Source organism: Ammodytes marinus, assembly GCF_949987685.1.
Source record: "Ammodytes marinus genome assembly, chromosome: 11".
In the NCBI taxonomy this organism is placed as follows: domain Eukaryota; kingdom Metazoa; phylum Chordata; class Actinopteri; order Uranoscopiformes; family Ammodytidae; genus Ammodytes; species Ammodytes marinus.
Genome location: NC_137215.1, coordinates 9,757,105 through 9,782,395, shown reverse-complemented (window position 1 = coordinate 9,782,395; position 25,291 = coordinate 9,757,105). Strand labels below are relative to the sequence as shown.

The 25,291-nt window shown below is 41.3% G+C and overlaps 1 protein-coding gene across 1 annotated transcript in view; it reads right to left on the bottom strand.

Annotated features, from left to right (window-relative positions):
* The window catches only part of LOC307257156 (ankyrin-3-like), a gene marked incomplete at its 5' end in the record, with an annotated part of 90,316 nt that overhangs the window by 44,476 nt on the left and 20,549 nt on the right, over positions 1–25,291 (bottom strand). Inside the window, 18 exon segments of the mRNA XM_080036302.1 lie at positions 333–431; positions 666–863; positions 2,745–2,843; positions 4,208–4,306; positions 5,744–5,941; positions 6,043–6,141; positions 6,273–6,371; positions 6,645–6,743; positions 7,611–7,808; positions 8,323–8,421; positions 8,555–8,653; positions 9,186–9,284; positions 10,962–10,985; positions 11,544–11,729; positions 13,269–13,367; positions 14,002–14,100; positions 16,628–16,726; positions 16,955–17,056. Of these exon segments, the coding sequence (XP_079892428.1) occupies positions 333–431; positions 666–863; positions 2,745–2,843; positions 4,208–4,306; positions 5,744–5,941; positions 6,043–6,141; positions 6,273–6,371; positions 6,645–6,743; positions 7,611–7,808; positions 8,323–8,421; positions 8,555–8,653; positions 9,186–9,284; positions 10,962–10,985; positions 11,544–11,729; positions 13,269–13,367; positions 14,002–14,100; positions 16,628–16,726; positions 16,955–17,056 (2,094 nt within the window).

The following is a 25,291-nucleotide window of genomic DNA, read 5'->3' as shown; positions in this document are numbered from 1 at the left end:
TTAGAGCATGTGTGTGTGTCTGCTGCAGTGTGTGGTGCATCCATAAAGACATGAACACCTTCCACTCAGGTATCAATCCTTTATTTATGTAGCACCTGAGATGATTGTTGACGAATGGTGTGTGTGTGTGTGTATGTGTGTGTGTGTTTCCTTGCCAAAGAGTGTGTGTGAAAGTATTTTTCCAATGCCGTAAATACAATGAACCTATACTGTACAGGAAAATCCAATTAAAAGAGAGAGAGAGAGAGATAGAGAGAGAGAGAGAGAGAGAGAGAGAGAGAGAGAAAGAAAAAGACATAAACGCGTATTCATGAAACCTGAGAAAGCTTTACCTTTGTTTGTGGGTTGACATCAGCCCCATGGTTGAGAAGGACTTCTGCAACATTGACTTTGTCCTCCTGAGCTGCTAAGTGGAGTGGTGTAAGTCCGCTCTGTTTATGCAGAAAGGACACACACAAACATGCGTGAACATTAAAACATGCTATCTATGTCATGAAACAGGATTCTAGAATCCTTTTTGAAATGCTTATTTCATTTGTTGATCAAAATGGTCATTAAGGTGACACTAACAAGGCTATCCATACATCTGCATTGCGTACAGTACAGTAAGTGAATGCGCACTTGTTTTATAACTGAGCATACTGGAGCTACGTCACTAGTTTCACCTTATTGCACACATTGACGTTAGCGTTCTTTGCCAGCAGCAGTGACACCAGGTCCACGCTGCCCTCCTGTGCTGCCAGGTGAATTGGGCTGATGCCTTGCCGCGTCACTGCGTTGGTGTCAGCGCCGTACTCCAGCAGTGTGGTCCCAATGTCCATTTGGTTCTTTTTGGCAGCTATGTGGAGTGGTGTGTAGCCATTCTGAGGTGGGCAAAAGAGACACAGGGGTTAGGAGGTCGGATGATTTGATAATTGCATCTATTTCATTGACAAAAGGCTGGTTGTACTCAGTTTTGCATTAAACAGGCAAATTTTTCATTAGGTGTCTTAATGTATTGTATTTTCAATCAGGATCAAAATGGAATTTGTTTAGATTATAGACTTAGGTACAAGCAAGGTTGTAGGGTGGCCACTACCGTTAGACCAGGCTATCATTTTCATTCAATGCTAAAAGTCTGATAATAATAACAATACACAACATTATTTTCTTTTCACTTGAAGGACCTAATCCTGAATCATGCAGCATTTGACCACATTTAACATTAGCCATGACACCAAATCTACAGTCTGCTAACTGGATTTAACAGAATGGTCTCAGCTGTGAACTGATGAAGGCTGTAGTACCCAAAACATTTAGTCTGCCGTCCAAAGAACACTGTTTGAAGTACAAACATGGAAACATCAGTTAACCCACCAATGATGATTTGACATGTTTCAGTGATAGGAGTGAATGAACATAGGAGATCTCAGATAAAATGGCCCTCAGCCAGCTGAACACATACAACATTATATAAGCAGGGGAACAGTCGCCATTCTGACATTCCTCGCTTTGGTCACCATGGAGAGGACCAGCGAAATGGCACTAAACTAAAGACGACATTTAAATACATGTCTCTGTTAAGAAAACAAAGAGTGGTGATTTGAGCTGTAGGTGGGCTTTATAACACTTTCTGGGCAGCCTTGAGGTCCACAGAGGGGTAAAAGGAAAGAGTGACATAAAGTATATTTTTATGGTTTCTGTGTCGCCGCTGTCACTGTCTGGTGGTGGGAAAATGATCTTCAATACTGAAATCTCTATTAAAGTCACACACGTTAGTTCTAGAGAGATGCAAATGCACCTTTTATTATGCCACAACTCTGTGATAATTCTCTGCCCACAATTGTGTTTGGAAAAACTTCTGATAAGTATTTAATACGCACAGATTGAGACATTTTGAAAATAACTTAAATTAGACCAAACACTCCAACTGTAGCACCCAGCATAAGGGAAAACTATTTATAGAGGGAGAAACTGAGACTAAGAGAGGCAGGGAGAAATGAGTGTGGGAGGGAGGCGGGAAAAGTAAAGGAATAAATACAGACCGATACGGATTAAGGGAGGCAGAGCTAACAGGAGATGGAGCCAGTGACACAATGATAAGGTAGTGAGCAAGAAAAACACTCCAGCCAAAAACAGGCACTTCCTGCCATATCTAGCATGCCAGTTCTGCCATTTTGCTCATAGTTGTTATGGTGTTTTGACAGACTACTACAGCCTAGCAGCAGAATGACCACCATAGCTTTACCATATGTCACTGACCATGTGGGTTTGTGTGTGTCATTTATTATGCTTTTTTTATTTTATTTTTTTGCTTTTTCATTGGGAACACACAAAATGTACAGCTCTGGACTTCACAAAAGCGGGGGATTTGAAGTATTGTCAGATTCTGGATTAATTTACAAATAACCAGTTCATTCACATGTGCTATTTACATACAGTATGTCTAGTGTACATATCTACACTAGAATCCTGTAAACCACCAAGCCCAATATGCTGATGTGAGCTACATTCTGGCTGTCTAAGTGATTTCAAACACTAAACAGAGCTCAAAGAAGAAGCTGCACATTAACTCAAAAGATCAAAGACAAGATGGAGAAAATGGGTGAACATTATTATATTGAACAGATGAACATTCAGAAATTGTAAATGGATGAGATGGCACTGATGCCATATGCCACATTGAAGTGTGTGTGTGTGTGTGTGTGTGTGTGTGTGTGTGTGTGTGTGTGTGTGTGTGTGTGTGTGTGTGTGTGTCTGGATACCTTGGCGGCAGCGTGTGGAGAAGCTCCCTGATCCAGCAGCAGCAGTGCCACTCTCTGATTATCGTAGTGAGCAGCTACATGCAGTGGAGTTAGCCCGCTCTAAAACACCCACAGCCACACACATCCAAATAGACACACACACACACACACACACACACACACACACACACACACACACACACACACACACACACACACGCGCATGCAACACCACCATGTTAGAAGATCAGTGAACCCACACAAGCACAAACAAGCCCATTAGTAATATGAAATAACCAAACCAAGAGAATGTTAAGTCATGAAGGAAGATGGACGTCAAAGAAAGTTAGTACAGGAAACGGCTTAGAGCGTCAATTTCGTGCTGACATCTGGCAGAAGATGGCAGGGGAGGATTATATTATCAAAACTGATAATTGCATACGAATGTATCTCCAAAGAGACGGCCATTTGTTGAGTTTGCCTAAGTAGCCTAATCCAACCCCCAAAGAAACACTGATGTAGCATTGCACTCCAATAACACTAGCAGTTAAAGGAGACATTGGTAGTGTCAGAGTGTTAGCAGCAGCAGTAGCAGCAGCAGCAGCATGTTGTTGTTATTGTTCTGGTTATAAGATCCCGTCCTGGACTCTGCTACCAGGACTGAGTCACTGGGAAGCTCACTGAGCCACAGGAATGTCCCACACATTTAACAAATACCTGAATATACTCAGAAAACGTGTTCAAAGTACATCCCAATAATCTCATGAGTTGCAGTGATTAAGTTATGTGCCTTTCTTCTTCAAATTAGTGTAATGAAACTGCAATAAAAGCCCGATTCTACTTTGTATTTAGACTCAGTATTAGTTACAATCAAACCGATTTCAGAGGGACATTTTGCTCTGTTGTACTGGGCTCATTCCTAAACCTGCTTCCAGCTGCAGCTTGGAAATTACAATTCCGAAAAGGTTCTGTTTACTCTCTGAGACAGGTTGGATAAGGGAGAGACGACGGAGGGAGTTTAAGAATGATAAGCGGTCACACTATCTGAATACATTTTGATTTCTTCGCTGGATCTCACCAGACGTTTAAATCTCAAATCCGTAATAATCATTTGTACGAAACATCAGGAAAACAGCAGCTTTCACCTTGATGTTTTATTCTTTTATTATCTTCTAGAGCTGCCATCAATGCTACTTGCTACTTCGCCTTAAGCCTCATCTCCTTAATGATCACAGGAATTTTGAAGGATTATTTAAAAACTATGGCTCTGACCTAAAATTTGAGTTTAATCTCCTTTTTCCTTCCTTGGTCTGCGCTCTACTTAAGGGTGTAATCTCCTGCCTAATATGAAAAGAGCTTTTCTGTGCCAGGCCTTTCCCTCCTCAGACAGAATAGAAATTATTGAGTGTTGGTCAAGAATCAAATTGACCCCTTTTAATGTGTTGTACATCAGGTCCCTCTTATGTTTATTTAAAACACCTCACCTTTCCAGCAGCATCAGGTTCAGCCCTCTTCTGCAGGAGGAGACTGGCCACCTCCATCTTGCCGTACTTTGCTGCCACATGCAGGGGACTGAAGCCCTTCTGCTGAAGACAAAATAAAATGCACAATTAAAATCAAAGACAGTGGAGGGATGGAGAGCATGGAGAGAAGGGTATTAAAACAGGAAGCAAATATTTGCATTAAGTTCAGCCCTTTCTGGCCTGGGGTCAAGCATTTGTTTATAACAACATAGTTTCCCACATAGTTGAAAATAACCCCTCTGAATGACAGTATGCATCTTAAGCAACTTAAGAAATCAAAGATTTGTTCACATTATGTGTTTGTAGCAGGACAGCTGAAATATGAACTAACTGTAAAAAACTTAAACTGAAAGATTATGCTTCCTATCAACCCATACAAAGCCCATAAAGTCCATAATCAAAATAGATAACATGTTATCAAAAACTAATTCTCATTAAATTGATGATTAGCGTTACAGTTATAGCAAGACATGCCCTTAAGATTGTTTTAAGGTAGGTAATACCCTTAGTGACTAATCCAAAGGCCATTGTTTCCTCACATATTCCAGATCTATAAATGGCTACTGTATAATGTGATCATGTTAATCTTGGCTTCCTTCCTGTGAGTATGTGAAGTTATTTAAAGACATTAGGTCATATTTTCCAGATGAATGTGGGACTCCCACAGATTTTAATTCAACGCTCTGAAACACATGACCTCCTTTGTGAGATTGGTCTAAGTCAGCGTTCATACGGTAAAGATAGGTTGCTGAATAAAAAAGGTGCACTTTTAAAGGTCTTAAAATGTAGGCATCTTATTGTTTACAAGTGATTAAAATTCTGGCTTAAATTCTCAGATAATTGTGACATAATTTCAACCACTCACTATAGTGATGTCCCAAAAGATGCTGTGTGAGTGTGTGTGTGTGTTTGTGAAGAATGAAAGAGAGAGAGAGAGAGAGAGAGAGAGAGAGAGAGAGAGAGAGAGAGAGAGAGAGAGAGAGAGCATTTGCACCATGGGGTTTACCCTTCATTAATCTGTTCCACTAACAGAGGTCACCTTGGAAGACAGCTCCAAGCAACATATACCACACATGCACGAACCAGTTCCATAAATTGTACACTACATCACATTTTGTCCTTCATTTGTACTTGACATTATCCAGCAATGGCTGAGTGCATGGGATAAAAAAAAAATTAGTGGGCTAGCACTGACCTATATGTGTGAACATCGTAGGAATGATGTGACTCCACAATGTGTCACTGGTTCAGATTTGTGAGCTGTGTATAGGCAGGACATTGGTCTAATAACGGGATACTGTAAATGCTTATAATATTTTAAGAAGCATTAATCTCTGACTAATAAACATGATAAGACAACACCATAGAGGCTTTCGTAACCGAGGGCTGGTGCCCACTAGTGGAGAAATATGGCACTAAAACAATTCAAATGTGAATTTTGGTTTTACACATCTGAACGTCTTTAGGATCATTTAGGAAATAGGATCCTCCACTAACCTTAGTCGAGGACGAGAGTGAAGCTCCGTTCTCCAGCAGCATGGCAGCGACATCTTGGTGTCCTTCGCGGGCAGCCAGGTGAAGGGGGGTGTAGCCTGAGGTGGTGGCAGCATTGGCAGAGGCGCCGCACTGCAGCAACTGTTGGACAATGTCGACTTTGCCCAGCCGACTGGAGATGTGCAACGCTGTCTGGTCGTCCTGTGGAGAAGGAGAACGTGACTTTAGGCCCAGCATTTTATCACGGTTTGTTTGTCTGTTTCCCTGGCTCAGTGATTGATGATGAATTTCAGCGTTCTAACCTTGGACTTGGTCTCCACCTTGGCCCCGTTCTTGAGCAGGTATCGGACTACGTCTGCCTGGCCTGCCCTGGCTGCCATATGGAGGGCCGTCTCACCTCGCTAAGAGACACATCCACAGACGGTCAGTGGAAGTTTTTCATTTGCAATAATGTTTGATTTGAACTCTGAAGAGAACCTACATACAAAAAACATATATTGTGTAACATTGTGATAACAAAGTATCCACTCACTACGTTGGTTGTGTTGGGTGATGCTCCGTGGTTTGTCAGTGCATGGACAATGTTCTCATGGCCCATGAAGGCTGCCACGTGGATGGGTGTCAGGCCGGACTGTCGAGAAACAGATAGGGTCATTACCATCAACACTACAATACAAATCAAACCTAAGCAAAGTTGTCAATTCACCTTCTTAATTAATGTAGAAGTGAAATTAAATATAAACAGAAGGACAAGAACTATTATAAGGCAATTCACAATGTATAAAATGGTAACTGCTCAAAACAGAAAAAGAAGTCAGTATAGTTGAATGAAACAATTTCTAGTGATAAGTGCTTCAAGGGAGATCAAGCAGAGAAATGAAAATGCAGTCCAGTGGTGTGGTACCTCAGTGACTGCCTGAATAGACGCTCCATGTTTAAGCAACAGCTCCATCACCTTCACCCTGTTCTTCTTGCAAGCAATGTGAAGCGGAGTGAAACCATTCTGCACACAGAAAGACAGGACAAAACTTTCAGTGTGAAGTCCATACTCGAGTGACTTGACACCGACTGATTCAATGAGGGATAAGCTCTCCACAGTCACTAAACATGTGTGACTGTGTGGCTCCTACAAGAAGGCTGACAAGAGGAGGCCAAATGATCTGTGAACAGAAGTGCTACAGAAAATGTCAGTTGCAAACCACAAGGGGGAGAAATACACATACCTCTCAGTTCACCTTCTCAAATTCAGTTTTTCTTGAAAGAAGTTCATAAAGTTCTTTGTGGCTGGCTCATTGTGCACCACAGATTTAATACAATGGCTTCCGTAAACAAATACCACACAATGCAGTGGTAAAATAGTATTTTCGTATTAATTATTTCATTGTTCTTTATGAAGGGACCCTTCTTTTTCACAAGCAAGACATTTTGTAGACATTTTATACAGACAATTGCTAAACATTAAAAACACTTAACACTGACAAATGTCTTTTAGCGACTTGCCACTAACGATATCACTAATAGTCTATTATCAACCTTCAACTTTTATCCTTCTGATCATGTTCAACATTTGGTTACTCTCATACTCTATCATTTTAAATATCAATTTAGACTGTACGCTATTTTATAACCTTTATGTTAATGTTCTATGTTTATTATGGATTCAAATCACTTTAAGTGTAATTAATCTAGATTATATGAAAGTTTCACTTTTTTAAATTACATAACTTAATTAAATTAAAGTTTCATTGATATTAACATTTTTTGAGATGCACCTCTATATTTTATGTTATATTAAATGGATGCTTTGTGCAACAAGACCATGTCTTGCTTCGCTTTCAGCCCCCCATCCCTCCCACCCCTTCATCCCTACCAGAGCCTTGGCGTTGGGGTTGGCCTTTTTGTCCACGATGAGTTTGGCCACTTTGTAGTGACCACAGTGGGCAGCGACGTGCAGCGCCGTCAGGTAGTCGTTGGTGACGTCGTCCACCGGCACGTCATGCTGGAGCAGGAACTGGACACAGTTGATGTGGTCCCCCTGAGTGGCCATGTGGAGTGGTGACAGGCCGTTCTATAGTGGGGGGAGAGTCAGGGAAAGAGAGAGAGAGGGAAAGAAAGAGACAAACACCAACGCAGACGGACACATAGACAGATGGACAGACAGACAGTAAGTTAGGGCATGGCCATGCGCTGCACAGAAAGACTGTGAAGGAAGTTGTTGAGAAGGTTACAGAAGCATTGTTATAACGAGGTCATTACAACAATGTCTATTTTGTTACACTGGTTGTCCTGCGTGGTCAAACTGTGGGGGCTACGCAGTGGCGACAGACAGGATGTTCTGGAGAGGTCGCACAGATGTTATGGAGACAATGCGACAACACTACAGCATCAACAACAGGCCTGCTGTCCATGTGGTTAGGAAAGCTAGTATATTTATGAACATTTGTATAACAATGTTATTAACAATGTGTACCCTTGCCTGAAGTGAAGTGTGATCTATTTTATTCTATTATTTGTATTTGAGACCTTTCCTTTCCTATTCTGACATAAAAAGTGACTTTTGAATAGATCCTCCCAGTAGCTACCTTGGTCTTGGACAGGATCGGAGCTCCACGGTCTAGTAGTATTTCTACCACCTGCTCGTGGCCGCTCCTCGCCCCACAGTGAAGAGGTGTCAGCCCATCCTGACAAAAGAGGAAAGACAGCAAGTGTGTATATAAATAAAAGGAGACAAAAAATTATCATCCATGCCCTTTCTACAATGTTTGAAACTTCTTGGAGTAGAGGAAAGAAAGATAATTGGTTCCACTGTCTTACCTTGGTCTTTGCATCGATTTTGGACCCTCTGTCCAGCAACAGCTTGACCATGTTGCTGTTGCCCCTTTTTGATGCCACATGAAGCGGTGTGATGTCATTCTAAACACAAAAGATGTGTATGTTTATTTTACCATCATTTAATTGAAGTAACGCTGTTATTTCTAATTGGTTAGCTCTAACTAAAACCCTACACTCTCCTTATTAAGAGTACATAGTATTTTAGTATCAGGCAAACACAGTTGTGAAACAGCTCAATTGTTAAACCCATGTGTCTCCACTGCTATAGCATGACTATTTGGATGCAACCCGTAATCAGTGTCAAAACGCTGCACCAACACCAACACTCCTTCAGACACTAGCTGATATAATTACAGACCACAGTTGACTAATGTCTTGTGTGGAAACAAACTCATTTTTAATGGAAACCACTTTTGCATTAGAATGTAAATATTACAGTAAATAAAAAAATGTCCTACTTTGCTTATTATATCACCACAATGTGCAAAGTCAAGGGGTGGGGTGGGGGGGGGGGGGGTAGAATTACACTACACTTTATATACACGTTCCTCTTTGTTTACCTTGAGTGTTTTGTAATACCCCTCTCCAACAGCAGAGGGCAGAATAAACTCACCCTAGCCATGAAGTCCACAGCAGCCCCTCTGTTCAGCAGGAGCGTGGCCACATTAATGTTGCCATAGTGAGCCGCAATGTGCAGGGGTGTGAAACCACTCTGAAGATTGGAGAAAGCCAGACAACACACACAAAACACATTCGAGACAGACAGGCACATATGTTACATTACAAACGGATTAAAAAAACACCACATATGTACAATCAGTCAGAGCTTGTGAGCCTTATAACAGTCTACATAGAGCTTGAGTCAGACAAGGTCACACTTCACTATATACTGGTGGTACACTAACACTTGACTTTCCTCACAGTGGCAGAGAAAGCCCTATTATTGAAGCATCAAACATGGGGCCAATGGTATGCTGATAACTAGAGGGGTTTTAGAATCAGTATACCATATGGGGCTTCTATGTGCTTTCATTGAAAGTGAAATATAACACATACACAGCACACTGGGCAAGGTTAAACTATGTAGGCTTGAGTGTTAATACACAACTCCAGTTTGACTGATGTTGTTTAGAAGTAATTACTGGTAATACATATCATCCTATTTACAACGTCCTCATACTTCTGGTACGCAAAAAATGTCCTGCAAATTAACCTAATGTCCATTTGTTAACATCTTGAATGAAAGTCATTTCCATGCAAAACCCCTGGCTTAGTGAACAACAGCTGTCAATGTAACAGAAGGATGCTGGAAACAATCTAATAAAATCTAAGCTATCTAATCATTTGAATCCCTATTTCAATTAACCAATAATCCCGTGGAGAGCAGGTGTCGTATCCACTCTGCTGATAGCTTGTGTCTGAAGAATCCGAACCAAAATATTATGTAGCTATGGATCATGTCAAAATATACGTTTAAACTTGAAATCACCATCAAATAAAGTAACCAAAAATCTAAATGATTTTTGACCTCATGTGCGGGTAAAATAAAATCTGCAATAACTTTCTTCCATCATCCTTCAGAGTATTATGCAAATTTGTTTACCACGATGCGGGAGCCTCAGAACAACAATGCCAGTTTTGGATCAATCATACCAGATACCTGGTCAGCCTGCAAAAAGCTAGAAACAATGCCAACCAAAACAGGCCCGCACAGGAGGTGGACCTGGCTTTGGTGTGACAAAGGGGCCCTTGTAACAATAGAAGCAGTGTAGTGGTTGATTGATGCTTTGGTCCCATGCAAAATGCTTTCGGTGCAAATATTCAGGATTAGAAGTACTAAAATCAATAAAGGGTAGATTAGTAAACTAATTAGACTAAATATAAGTTGCTAGAAGGCTGGGTTCTTTTACAGCGTAATGGGGATTAGGTTGCCATGCAGGTTATGGACAAACCGTTGCTTTTCAATGCATGATAACCACTTTTCATGCTTACACAGGTTATCGTCTTAATAAGTTTCATGGACAGACTATGTCAGGACAACATTTCAAAGAATTTGGCAAAAAATAACAGACAGAGTTTAAGCTTTGGACACCATGAAACTATTAGATTCAAGGATAACCTTTATACCCAAGCCCCCAGCCTCAGGATTTCCTAATTCATTATTAGGGAAACATGCGCTATGACTCTGATTTTCTTTAAGACTAGAGATATCCACTACATGAATGAAGCAATGGAGAGGAAGATGAGCTTGAGTTTAAATGGGGGAGTTGCTAAAGGGCTTCAGAAACACTACTGCATCAAGTCAGGGGCACTGAAGTGCTTGTTGTTTTTTTCACAGTTTTATGATCTGCGATGGAGAGACTACGTAACATACAGAGTAGAGGGGTACCTCTGTTGTTCTATTCACCATCATCTACAGAGTCAGCCAAGAGAGGAGAGAATGGGCAGTTAGTGAGCAAAAATAAACAGAAAAAGGCCTCTACCGACACATAAAGGAGGAGCAGAGAGAACAGGGGATAAGGGCGCTCTAAAGAATACTTGTGTTTTTTTTTTTCAGGAAGAAAAGATTTAAAGTTTTAAAATTATATTCTGAAACTAAAATTCTCTTCCAACATTATCATATGGTACCCTCACAAGTTCGTGTGAATCCAATCAGAAATGTTACAGTATAACATTTTGAAAAGCATACCGTAATTGTTTTTTTCAATATCAGGAATCAATAGAACAAAACAAACATATACAGAATGTACTTTTGCTCCTTTTCCCTTTCTGCCTAAAAGAGCATCAAAAGCAAAAACTCAACCAAGAAAGAAAGAAAGAAAAAGGCAGCAAGAAACAAAAACTGACCAAGAAAACCAAAGTCCCCAATAATCAAGAAACAATCAAAGAATCAAAGAAATGAACTACAACAAAGTAACCAACTGAAGAGCCACCACCAGCGACTGCCGGCAACATCAGCATGGTCACTCACCTTGGACTCAACGTCGGCGTTGTGGTCGTTCTGGAGGAGCAGGGCCGCGGCCTTGGTGTCGTCCTTGCGTGCAGCGATGTGCAGGGCAGGCAGGCGTACCTTACCCTTTGTATCGTTCTCCAGTAGCAGGGAGACCACCTGGTCATGGCCCTGCTGGAGCGCCACAGCCAGAGGGGTGAAGCCATCCTAAATGTGAGGGGAGAGAAGGGTCACTGGGGTAGGACGGGCACTGGAATGCTTTACTGGTGACGGAACTCACATGGGATGGAAGGTGTGACTGGATGGATGATATGGGTAGGTTTGGAGCAAGTTATGAAGAGATTGTTCACCAATATTACATTTTGCTTAATTAATATTTTTCTGCAGGGATGAAGGAAAGCAATGCAAGACCCCTGAGATCCACAAACTACTAAAAAAAATAGCAATTCTCTTTAGAGTGTAGGCATGGTCTGGGTACTAGAAGAATTTGATTTGGTTAAAAAAGGCTCACTAAAAAGGCTAACTTGGTGGGAAACATAGGGGCAACACCATTATGTTTTATAATTCTCCATCTATTGTTAAGCCAGGGATTAATTCATGAATGTAACTATAGTTTACATAGATTCAAATTTATATCGTCGCTATAAATCTCTTTACAAGCTCTAGAAAAAAAATAATACTCTGGATACTTTGAAAAATGAAATGTTGGAGTTCAACCTTAAGACAATCTGACCTGCTAAGAGCAATTACAAAAGTAATTGATAACTTAATAGCCCATGTGTCAAACAAATGTGGAAGTTACTGTAGTTGTACATTTCGAAGCATTACATAATGAAAGATGGAACGGGAGTGGCTCCTATCATCTCCCTTGTGATGCATAATTCAGTTGAAAGCTCCTCGCAACAACAGTGGGTTTCTGCATACTGCAAGTTTGAATGCACTTGTACAGTGAAGTATTAGTGTACCTGCATATACGCCTGCATTCAGGAACAGATATGTCTTTGCACGTGTGCAAATATATTCTATGTCTAAGTGTATGCTTGTCCTGAAGGGCATCCCTCCCGTGTCCTACCATGTAGCCCATAGATGTAAACCAGTGGACTGTGGACTTGTGGGGTATTCCATTAGCCACATCAGCTCTTTATCTCTGTATGTGCACGTGCGCGCGTGTGTGTACGTGTGCTGACTGGTAATGTGTGTGTGTGTGTGTGTGTGGTTCCACAGACTGAGCAACGTAAATCAGAGCAGTAACAGTGGCAGCAGGAGCAGCAGTAGTGGAGGAGAGGCAGCGAGCGGAGCGGACCTCATCTGTGACCCACTCAAGGTCACTCTGCCTCCACCACCATACACTACCAATCAATGAAGCTCTGCCCAGTCCCTCATGAAGAGATGGGGGGCGGGGGAGGCGGGGGGGACGAGTAGAGAGGACGGGCGGAGGAGAAGGATGGTGGAAAGAGAGAGAGAGAGGTAAACAGAGCCAGAGTGTGAGACAGGAAAAGACGCAGAGACAGGACAGTAAAGGAAGGACAGGACGGACACACAGGAGGTTGCACAGTGAGTGGGGTAGGGAAGGAGACAAAGGATGAGAGGGAGATGAAGGTGGTTAGTACAACAGATGTAAAGACCATACATGACTGAGGCAAAGAAAAATGCATGGAGACATTCTGTAATGGTATGACTGTTTAGAGAGGTGGACACAGGACTGGTACACAGACACACGCAACTGAGCACACACAGGTACAGTACCTCAGTGGCCATACTCTGGCTGGCGCTGTTCTCCAGAAGGAACCGTACCACCTCGAGGTGATTCTCCTGGGCTGCCATGTACAGAGGAGTGAAGCCATTCTGTAAAATGGACCCAAACATAAACATGTTAAGATAACAGGTTGCAAAATGGATAATTATTTTCCATGTCAGTTATCTTTTATTGTATGTATATATTTGGTATGTTTTTCATCATCGGCCACTGCAGCCCTTTTCCTTTATTTTGCATATAAACTGCATCATAAAAATACACAACATGTGATCCGAATTGTTGTTTTTTTAAATGTCCCTTATTCCTTCCGATATTAATGTAATTGAAAATCCTCAGAGAGATAGAAAGCCAAACAAAAAGAGCTCATTGACTGTAAGACGTCTACAGTGGCTGTTCGAGGGTTTGATAAGATCAGAGAAAAATAAATATTACTCTCACCTTGATCTGTTAAGAGTTAAATGTAAAATGCAAGGAAAGCAGTTTCTGGGAGAGACAAAGGCCTAGTTGGCTTGTTGCCAGGTTCTGCAAACGAGTATCTTCCCTGAGTGATTCCCTCAATGTCAGTGACTTAATGATTGGGTATCATCCAAACAAAATGTGTGCATCACAGCAGTGTCAGGTCCTCTAAATGTACTGTAGACCAACACGACTTTTTTGATATTGTCCATGCTTGCCCCATGTGTGTGTATGTGTATGTGTGTGTGCATGTTGAGCATATCCCACCTGAGATTGTGAGTTGACATTGGCTCCATTAGTGACCAGCTCCTTGACGACTTCCGTTTGGCCAGCAAGCGAGGCTATGTGCAGAGAAGTGTTTCCTTTCTGGATTACATGGAACAACCACAGGAATGTGTGTTAGGCTCTGCTCCACCTGTCCTAGTGTATTGCTTGTGTGTTTGTGTGGAGTGTGTGTGTGTGTGTGTGTGTGTGTGTGTGTGTGTGTGTGTGTGTGTGTGTTGTGTGACAATTAATCACTATGGTCTGCATATATCCCTGTCAGTATCAATGTGCCCACTGAATCCCCTCACACCAACCACACTGCTGGCGTTCCAGCTCCGGCATCCCCCTGCCTGCGCTGCCAACAATGTGTCACTTCCGTTGCCGTGTGTCCCACACCTAAATGAGCTGAGCCTGGGACATAAATAAAACTACAGGAGCCTTTTTATGAACCTGTGTAGGTCCTTGTGACGGCAGAGTTGACCCCCAGCCTATCTCCTGGCCTTGTGATACTGTTATACACCACAAGTGCTCTTGCACAATTGTGATCATCTGTCATATGTACTGTACATCATGGTTGACTTGCAATCACTGATTATGCTTGTTACAGACATTAATATTGGTTTGTTCTAACATTTGCTGTACTATAGCAAAGATATTCATATAATGCATTGTCTACAGGGGCTGGACACAATGTCATGATCATCGGTGTGTAATATATTGTAATGTAATGCAATAGCTCAGCAATATACAGTGTACTAATTTCCTAAAGCTAACAAGGTTCAGCTTTTTTGGGACTCAACCTTAGTATAATGTTGGAAATACTGAAGTAAGATAATGTTGAAGAGATATAGTCATCCCTAAACAAAATCTGCTCTTACAATAAAAGTAGAGAATGATAAAACGTTGTTAAGGCTATGTTCTCGGCACTTCATCAAAAGAGTACTCCACCGATTTCGACTTGCACTTATTTTTTATTCCATGCATTCTTCTTCCCTCTCAAAACCTGCTCCTATACTAACCACAATACAACTCAATCACTGGCAGTTTGGTCGGAAATACAAGTGTGTTATGCCAGTAGTAGCTAAAGAAGCTTTGGCTCCTAGTCTTAATTAGAGGTGAGGTGGGGAGCTGGCTAAAAGGAAAGAAGTGGTCCGTACTTCTTTCTTGCTGCACAAACTGCATTTTTTTTTTATCTTGTAGACTACAGACCCAACATAAGCTACCTTCAGAGACATCACCTGAGGTCATTTATCACATTTCAAACCATTGCTTCTTAAGACAAAAATGACTTAACACAAAGAAACTTTAATGTGTAAAATCAGAGAAGTTGTCCTTTTAGGGTAGGCAAAATGATAGCTAAATATTGAAAAAGTCAACAGTGACTTCAGGCTCGAGACACATCACAGCGGAACATAAACTTCCTGCTTTGAATGCCCAAGAACCAACCCTGACCACCTTTCTACAAAACCGCAACACTGGAAAAAACATTTGCACTGAACATGATCCAAACAATTACATTTCATTGAAAATGTATTTGGTAAAACAAATTAGTGGTAAATTAAACGTAACGTCTCGCAGACGTACACACATCCACAGCCTAAAAGAAATTGTGTGAAAAAACTCTTCTGGCTTTCTCAAACTGAACACCAGAGCTTCACAGATATAAAACAATCCCGTAAATAACCAAAAACTACAGCCCAATAAATGACAACAAAGTGAAATCAACATCTCCCTGACAGCCTCAACATTAGGAGCCTCACAAAGGGTCGAAATTGTTATAGAGCTACTAAGGGGCTAATGAACCGAGGACAAGGCTTCTTGTTTAATTCTCCCACAACAAGAGCAGTACAACATCAGGGCTGAATGAACAATTAACTTTAGCATTCAACAACCTCACAAACTATATTAAACTCTGTGTTTAAAAATCTAGGTATCCTTAATGGAACTGCCTGATTGTCTCTACTGGCTGCATGATAGCCTATTCATGGGTGCAGGCAATGGATTTCCAAGATATCAAACTAAATCCTGCAGCATCCTCGGGTCACATTAGAGAAAGGCTTTAATTAGGAAGATTTTCGCCTCGATCTTGAATATTTCATTGTGTCCCGTGTTTGTGTCGGCAGCAGTAGGCACGTGGCCTGTGGCGGACAGGCTGAACCAGACGACTAAACGGCATTGAAAGCCTTCAGGGCTCAAATCTGGATAACGTTCTCAACAGTGCTCCCTCTCAACTCCTTTTAGCATCAGAGTGAAGATGCTTCAAAGAAAGAGCCCCTCCCCTGATGTATCACAAAAACTGTATATAAAATACGTATGACACTACTGCTGATGATTTTGCCAACCTTTTTATTTTTAAATATATTTCCAATTAACACATTCTACTCTTATTATACTGAACTTCTTTTGCTTCATTCTGACATGCATTAATTTCTTTCTTTTTGTTGATAAAATCTTTAACTTTTTCCGGCAGCGGCCCCCCACAGGGATCATTAAATATTGATCCAATATTAAACCCTAACGGAGGCTCCCCACTTAAAGTAGTCGTGCTGTAACTGCGTGCTGTTTACTCCTACAGTGGCGGCATTTTTTATGTGCTGGATCCAAATATAGGTGACGGGGTGGGCCTTACCTTTGTGGCTGCATCCACAGCGGCTTCAAGCTTCAGCAGCTCAGCAACAACCTCTACATGTCCCTCCTTGGCGGCTAGGTGGAGAGCGTTTAGACCATTCTGAGAAGGAGATATATTAAGTGGAGTTGGTTCATCTCATGCACTAGGATATACCACAAGGTGATGTTTAATTGTGCTTCATAAATGGCTTGAAAACAGTTTAGTGAGACATGAGCCCACAGCAGTATGGTGCATGCATGTTTATGTGTGTAGAAACATTACCCCAAGGAGTAAAGACACTCACATGAATGTTTCATATTCTTAATAACAGTCTCAGAAAAAACTTACCTGATTGCAAATGTTGATCTCAACCCCAGACTTGAGGTAGTCAAGGACCTTTTCAAGGTTCCCTGCCCGGGCGGCTCGCAGGTAACTGGCGTTATTGTCAGACTGTAGACGAGGGACGAAAGCGAGAGAGAAAGAGAGGCAAACAACAGAAAGAGAGAGAAAGAGAGATAGATGGAGAGAAATAGAGAGAGAGAGAGAGGAGGTGAGTATATCAGACTGTGGCGACATGCTAATCTGTATCAATGTATCAAGCTCTTACAATTAAGAGCACAGGAGGACAAAAGCACATCCGAATGCCAAGATTTTACTGTACCAAGTAGAACTCTGTCATAATTTCTCAGACATCCAAAAAGCATCTTAACAAAGGAAAATACAAAACCAATATCCACACATAGAGTAGGTCCATTGTCCGATTAAAACCAATATTGTACAGTCCCCCGTTGTCTTAAATCAAGACGAATGCAAAAAGACAAACATCTAAAAAAAATCCATGGGAAAACCAACAGAGCCACAGCATATAATCATCCCAAAAATTCACATGATCCTCCGTCATCCCTCAGATCCTGCCACAGTGTTATTCCAGCTTTGTTAAATCCAAATAATTCCCAAAGGTAGAGAAGTTCAGTGATCCTCACAGCTGCCACAAAGACCTCCTTCCCCTCTTCCAGAGATCTTCTCTCAATCAAAAGTAAAGCAGTTGTGATTCTACGTCGCCATGCTACAAGAGGCAGCGCATTCTCTATTCTGCCTCGCTGTCCTTTATTTCACTACAGAAATAGGACTATGCACGCCAAAAATAAAATGATGAGGCAAGCATTTTTTTTGCCTCCATAACAAATGCGTCGGTGTATGTGCGTGTGTTTGAGAGAGAGTAAGAGAAAAAGAGTGGGGGTTGGAGGGAGTGAAGGAAGGATGAGAGCAGACGATGGAAAGCGATGGAGATAGCAAAAGAGAGAGGAGAAGAAGAGAGGGAGGTGGCGTTTCTCCTCCTAGGACATTTGGTTTGACATGAAATGACACACAGCTAACTCTGCACATTTTGTCTACGCTCTTCTGCTTGCAAAAAGCACTTTGTAAAACTCAGCACTGGAGCTGCTGAGAGCTGGAGTAAGAGAAGCTGTGATATGCTGCTTCATAATAGAGGCTTAAAAACCAAAATCCACTGAATTATCAAAAGCCCAGACTAAATTTAGCCTAGCGTCCGGAGACACTAAGGATAAACTCAACAGGGCCAATCTGTACTAGCAGTTATCCAACAACATTGTGCACTCCCCCGCCTCCTCCTCCCCTTCCACTGTGTTTTTCCAGAAATAACTCTGACCCAAAGCCAAAATGTGAGAAAACACGACATCCATTCCAGCATCAGATTGTTCCAATGATAAGATGTATACAACTGTTTGAAGCAACTATTTGTTTCTGTGTGCACTCTTGTGTAGGCAAACAAAATAATGACTGATGAATCAGTGTTAACTGGAAACCAAGTCATTTCCTGATTACAAGAGACCATTAAGCTAAAAAAGGTCTGTAGCCAACATGTAGAAATGTCTTCTTCCTTTTTCCATACCCCCAAACCCCAGAGAACTGGACCACTAATGATATTTCTGTTCTTGTGGTCTTGAGAAAAGTAATGGTACAACAGATTGGGTCACTGGCACAAAGCCTGAACCAGCCAAATATTACAGAAACAATTACAGAAAATATACAACCACTCCCATTCATAGATGAATTTACAAAAAGGACAGTAAAAGTATGTGAGAAGTTTAAAGAAGCAACATAAAAAGCTTAAAATTATTTCATAAGGCTGAGGCTGAAGTCAAGCCATGGGCTGTGAAACGTCATACACACAAAATGCAATGGCTTGCAACTCCTGTTGCTTTAATACAAAACACTTTGCACTGTATCAGCAGCACTGGCTTTTGCACTATATTGCGTTTGTATTTCTATAGGCAAAACCAGAAGAAAGAACCAACCAGCCAAACACCTTAAGAAGACCTGCTAGAAACACTACAACCCCCGTCCAGTCTAACAGTCTCCTCTGTCATCACAGTGTCACTCACACCTCAACACTATCACTGATGTTAAGTCTGCGTTATAGCAACGTATAATTTCAACATGATTCATAGTGACTTATTGTCCATCACTGTTGTCTTGAAGGAATGAAAAGTCGTCACAAAGAATGACAAAACATGCCAGTAAGAGGAAAATAGGAACTGAGCAAGACACCAGGATCATTCCTCCAAACGAAACGTCACACACTTCAAAATGTTTACATTACCTGATACATTTTACAATTGCTTATTTTCCTTCTTGACATTATCCATCTTATTCTGGTGCTTTATCAATTAAATTGGCCTATTTTTTAAAGAAGTTTCAAAAAAATTTCATTAAATTCTAACTATGAACAAATTGACTTGACCTAGTGCACTTTATATTTCTCAAAGAAGAGGATCTTTATATTTCAATAAGAATTTCACCATCATTCCTCGCTTCATACAATACAATATGCGCAGCTTCTGCATGCATACATAACAGCCATGTGTCCTTAGTGTGTGCCGTGCCGTGTAGAGCGTGCCTGTGTGTTGAGTGTCACCAAATGCTTGGCATGCTCTAACACCTCTGACATGGAAATACACAGGCCGCACTGCTGTGCACAGGCAACATGCAATTACAGCTACTCTTGATTTACACCATCAAATATTATGTAAGTATGTATGTACTAAGTCTTCTTTGATCATTAAATGTAGAAATTTAATAGAAGACCATTGGTTGGTTTGGGCATATGTGGAATTTCAGAGATCACTACAAACATACATGCTCTCACTTTAGGGAAATATCTCTAAAACATGGAAGTCGAAGCATATTTTTGAAGTTAACATGTTACCATTTTGCCATTATCTTTTTAATATCACGCATGCTCTTTGCTTCTCCCTCTTCCCAGCCTTAAGTGCCAACAGATTAAGTAGTCTCTTCATCCACAATTCACCATGCATTGCTCCTGTCAGTATATCCCTTAATGCCTGCCGTAAAAACCAGTGACCAACATGTCCAACGCTTCATCCACATCCCATATATGTCCAACATGAGGGATCTTGAAGTCTTTGTGAATGAAGCATTACGTGGGATGGGGCGAGAGATTAGTAAGAGAAATACCATTACGCCGTTATAAATCAGAGGTTTAAAGAAAATGGGACCATTAATGACTAGGTTAATCCTGAAGGAAAGTATTAAGCTCATGTTAGATTGAAGGGAGAGGATGAGAGGAAGACAGACAGAGGGATAGGGGGAGACAGAGAAATCTGACACACAAGTTAACACCAGAAAAGATGATCATTCTATCATTCCCAATTACAGTCTTACAAAGTTAAAATTGCAACTAATTTCCGGGTAGGTTGCTTTAAAATGACAATTAACCATCTCAGCTCTAATTAAATATGCCATCTGGTCACTGACTGGTGTATTCAGGTGTTCTTCATCAGGGAGAGGAACAACTAAAATACTATAAAATTGAGGAGCCTTTGTTTTGCCAGTTTGATCAGATTACTACACTTCTATTTATTGATGTTTAATAATCCAAATCTTTGAAGATGAACAACAAACTAAAGTTTAATCGGCTACATTAACAAAAGGCAAAGTATTTAATACAGCCATGTCCAATCATCCCTTCATACATAAGCGATAAACTGGCCTGCTGCCCTTGCTAACTTATTGATGTAACAATTCTACGCCTGAGCATTTAACACCAATTTTTTTTGGCAAAAAATTGGTTATTTAGCTACTTTTACCAAATACAATATACTGTAATGCAAAGTGTAAGCAAGTATATGTGGTTTGGAATTGAGACAAAGTCATAATCTCAAACAGAGGCTGAACAGTCAAGTGTCTGAGAGGTTCTTTCATAGGAGAGGAGATGCATGGAATTTTGGAGCGGCAGAGCTATTGTTTTCATTTGTGCTGAATCTGTGCCTGGCACTTCTTCTCCTCATGACATCAACACAGAGATAGTCTGGATGGATAGAGGATATTTAGATGCATAAAGACTGATAGCCCCGGGCAGCCACTCTCCAATTTTGACAGTTTGGCACTGTGCACCGTGCATGTAACAAAACAGAAACTCATGCAGCCTTTTGCACTGCATCCATGTATAAAAGTGGAATATCAATAAATACAGTACATGTCTGAACATACTCCTGGATAGTGTTCACTTAGAACATACGCAGGCAAAGATATGTACACACAAACACAGACACACATGTTGATGTCATTGCCGTAGGCTCTGGGAGAAATGAGTGAGCTGAGAAGAGGAGAAGAGAGGAGAGCCAGACCAGAAGCGGCTGTATTGTTTCATTTTATCCTCTTCTCTCCTGACAGCACAAAACACACAGAGCTCCACAGCTCTACCAATACAAAGCCAGGGGCATCCAGTGATGGGTCACAACACCCGACGTTGCCAAAGAACCTCACCCTACCTACCGACCACCACTTCCATTTCTTTCATCTCTACACTGTTGAACTAGTACCCTGATTCCAACTTCAAGGCTAAATATAGCAACGCCATTGATAAATGAATGCCCCCATGTGATTCCAACATGCTCATGCCAGAAAATCATTATTAAGGCTTTCAGAGGTATGGATGCAAAGCACGTTATTGACACCACAATGAACGTCAATCTATAAAAGGAGTCTTTACATTCAAGAGCCTCTTCAGACTTTAAACGTAAGGGATCTTCTTTGTATAGGGCATCAACATCTGCTTCACGGCCCTCATGATTGTAAATATCTCAAGAATCAAAATCACCCGATAACATCCCTCTTTTGCAGTAGTGTTGCTTATGGGAATGTCCACATAGTGGAGGAGCAACTATCTGGACAATGTATCATGCCAAGTGGTTCAATGTAACATGCCTCCTGTAAGTCAATTGGAGAAATTAGACAGTGTGAGTAAGTAAATTAATGAATGAATGAGCAAGTCAGTAAAGCCTTTAAAAGAGATGTATTGGTATGTCTGAGATTTACAATAATTACAATATTTCCCATTTTCTTTTAGGCCACTAGAAGGCAGTATAGAAACAATCTGTAAACACAAAATTGACATACTGTATTATCACTTTTTAAATTGATGTGTTGAACTTGTTGGCAAACTATTACTTATTTACACATCCAGCAGTTAAAGGACAAAAGAAACATTCATTTGAAGTCATATGTCTGTATATCTAATGACTGTTAGTCCAATATTTGCTCTCTTCTTTGTCTCTGTTTTTCATCTCTCCCAGCTCTGTCTCTTTCGCTGTTAAATACTTCACTATGTTTACCAACTAGTTTCTAACTGTGTCTGTCTGCTGTTTGGTGTTGAACAGGTGGTGTACAGTGGGTTTTTTCTAGAGCTGATCCACCAGAAACAGCCGCTTGCTGTGCATGGCCAAAATGACACTTTGAAAGCTGTTAGAGTGAATCAAAACAGTAAAGTTGCGCGATGGACAGCAGAACAATGAGCTTAGCTTTCTATAAAGCCACGGAAAAGCCGAGAGAAGCCGCAGACTCAGGTGACATTTGCATGTACAGTAGGTTCATCACTATTAGCGACCCATTGCATACTGGGTTATTGTTTTCACATGATCAGTCCAGGAATAGTTATTAAGAATATAAGTATAGCTACAGTGAGATACTGTGAACTACTTAAGGCGCTACAAACAAACCCTGCACACCTCAACGTGCAACAGAATTTTCTTCCATCTTAAAGAAATAGTTAAATAATTGCAGTCATTTGAAGATACATGCATGGGCAATAAACGTTCTACAAACCAAAGTCCCAGATCAGCTTTCCATTCATACCCACTGAAACACACCGTGCAGTCAGAATGAATGATACGGGACCAGGTCAATCTAGTGGTCCATTGCACCACTGAATTCACTACATCAACCTCTGAGTCAACAACCCCTCTCACATTGTTCAAGATAATATCAAACATAAAATAAATCCAAATATTACAACTACTCACTTGTGTTAGGAAGCCAGCACCCTCCTCGACAGCCATCGCTCACTTTCTCTCCCTCTTTCTCTCTCTATCCTCTGCGTGAGGAGGAGTGAAACCTGAGCTCAGAGCGGTAAGCCAGCCAAGCAGCCTAACAGCCAACCAGCCATCTATTCAGCTAGTCAGTTAGCCCTGTCCTTATCTTAACCCCGTGGGCATCCATCCCAGTCGGAGGAAAGAGCAAGGTGCCATCGGCTCAGGTGACAAGAGAAGGAAATCAAAGGACACCAAAGAAATGCAAGCACTGGATATATACTGTATAGCAGATACAACAGTTGCTTCCGCTGGCTAGTGGATGCCTTGCACATCAGAGAGAGAGAAAGAGGGATGGTGGGAGGAAAGAAGGGAGTAGAATTGAGGGAAGAAAATGATAACGAGTGGAGAGGAAATGAAAGAAGAGGGGGTCTATCTAAGTCTCCTGTGGTTAGTAAACAAAGAGCCTAGCATCTTTGCAGTCTTTCACGCTGCAGAAAGGACACCCGCCAAAATCCCCTTACGCTGCCTATCTCTATCTCTCTCTCTCTCTTTTTTTCTGTAAATGTGTCAACAAGGGTAAATCCCTGCTGCCTCGCGGAAGCCGGCCTCTGCCCCAGAAAGCACCTTCGAACGGGGAGGGCGCAGGAAGAAGAGCACCCTGACTTACCATAATAGCAGAGGCTTCTCCCTCCCTCTCTGTCTCTTTCCTTTTCTTCCTCACCTTCATTTGCTCCGAAGGGTGGGTGGGTGGGTGAGGGGGATGTCAGTGTGATCCTGATATCCAAGGTTGGGGAGGCGAGCGGGGAGAGAGGGGCTAAACTGAAAATAGCAGCTGAAACAAATACTTTAAAACGACTCGACTGGGATATGTCAAAGCCCCCTCCACCCCCTCCTCTCTCGTTATCCCTCCCACTCATTCTCTACACTCTCACTGCCTCCCTCAGTCGCTACCAGCACGCTGCTCTTTATTATCATCCCGCTTATCAGCTTTTTTTCCTCTAACAAAAGACCAGTGTGTGTGTGTGTGTGTTTTTTTTCTGAGTGTATGTCCAGACTGGGCTTTCTGGTTGCATGAGATCTCAAAGCATGGGAAGAGAAGTAGTGACTCTATGTGTCTCTACTATATGGGGGGGTTTATGAGTCAGTTAAGAAGAACAGAAGAAGAACAGAAGAGAACAACAACAATAACACCAGACGCTGTTTTGGGGGCAGTACCCCCCTCACTCAGTTAATGGGGACCCTTTAACAGAGGATTAGGGGCTTTTCCTTTGGTATTAGGGACACCCTGTGTCCTCCCACCTCTCACCCCTCAGCTGAGTGGGAGCGGGGGATCAGAAGCTCACCCCCACTGTTTTCTCCTACAAATCCCGCTCATAGCAGAGCCCCAGCACAGGGATATACTGTAGCATGCAAGTTTACTCACTGCTCTCCTGGAATATGTACCAGATATGATCACTATCTGTGTGAAAAATTAAATAGAGTTGAGCTAAAGCATAACATCCAGCATCTACCGTATCCATGTTATATGTTTGATCTTACAGCTTACTACACCTGTGGCTGCGAAGCGATCTGATTATCTTATCTCAGAGGGCCACCCACACAACAGTATAGCATTCTTATATGGTGTAGACTACCTTAGGGAAGCAAAAATACTTTGCCATACTAGATCCCTCCCACCTAGAACAGGGTCCATACTATGATATCAGAATAGAGGTTCCCACCCTGGTCAGGACTCCCTAAGGGCTCACATGGTCATGTAGTTAATGTTTTTAATTTAACCTTAATTAATACAGGTAATCTCATTAAGACATAGTCTCATTCTCAAAAGAGACCTGTTTGGGAGTTCATGTCAATTCATCAACATTTGCTAATTTCAAGACTTTTCTATAATTATATGTTCTTGTGACTTGAGGCATAATTAAATATTACATTTAAACCATCTAAGAAGGACATATCCCTTATAGTTTAAATGCATAGTTCAACATTTTAAGAACTGCATTGAGTCAATTTCTTGCAAAGAGTTAGATGAGAAGATTGATAACCGTACAAAAACGGAAGAAAATACAGTACATTTCTATTTTGTTAGTTTTTGGTCCAAGAAATAACCATGCACATAATGATTCCTAAAACTGGGTTTTACAATGAATTTTCTAAATGTTTTAAAGAAAAATAAAGATTTAATATGTTTATTCGTTTAGTGGTGCTGTCTCAACCTTTTAAGCCAGGCTAGATGTTTAACAAAATTTCTCTAAGCACATTTTAGGCAGTCAAGTATGATAAAGGTATAGCTATGGATGTTAAGTCAAATACAACCTTTTTATTTGGACGTTAG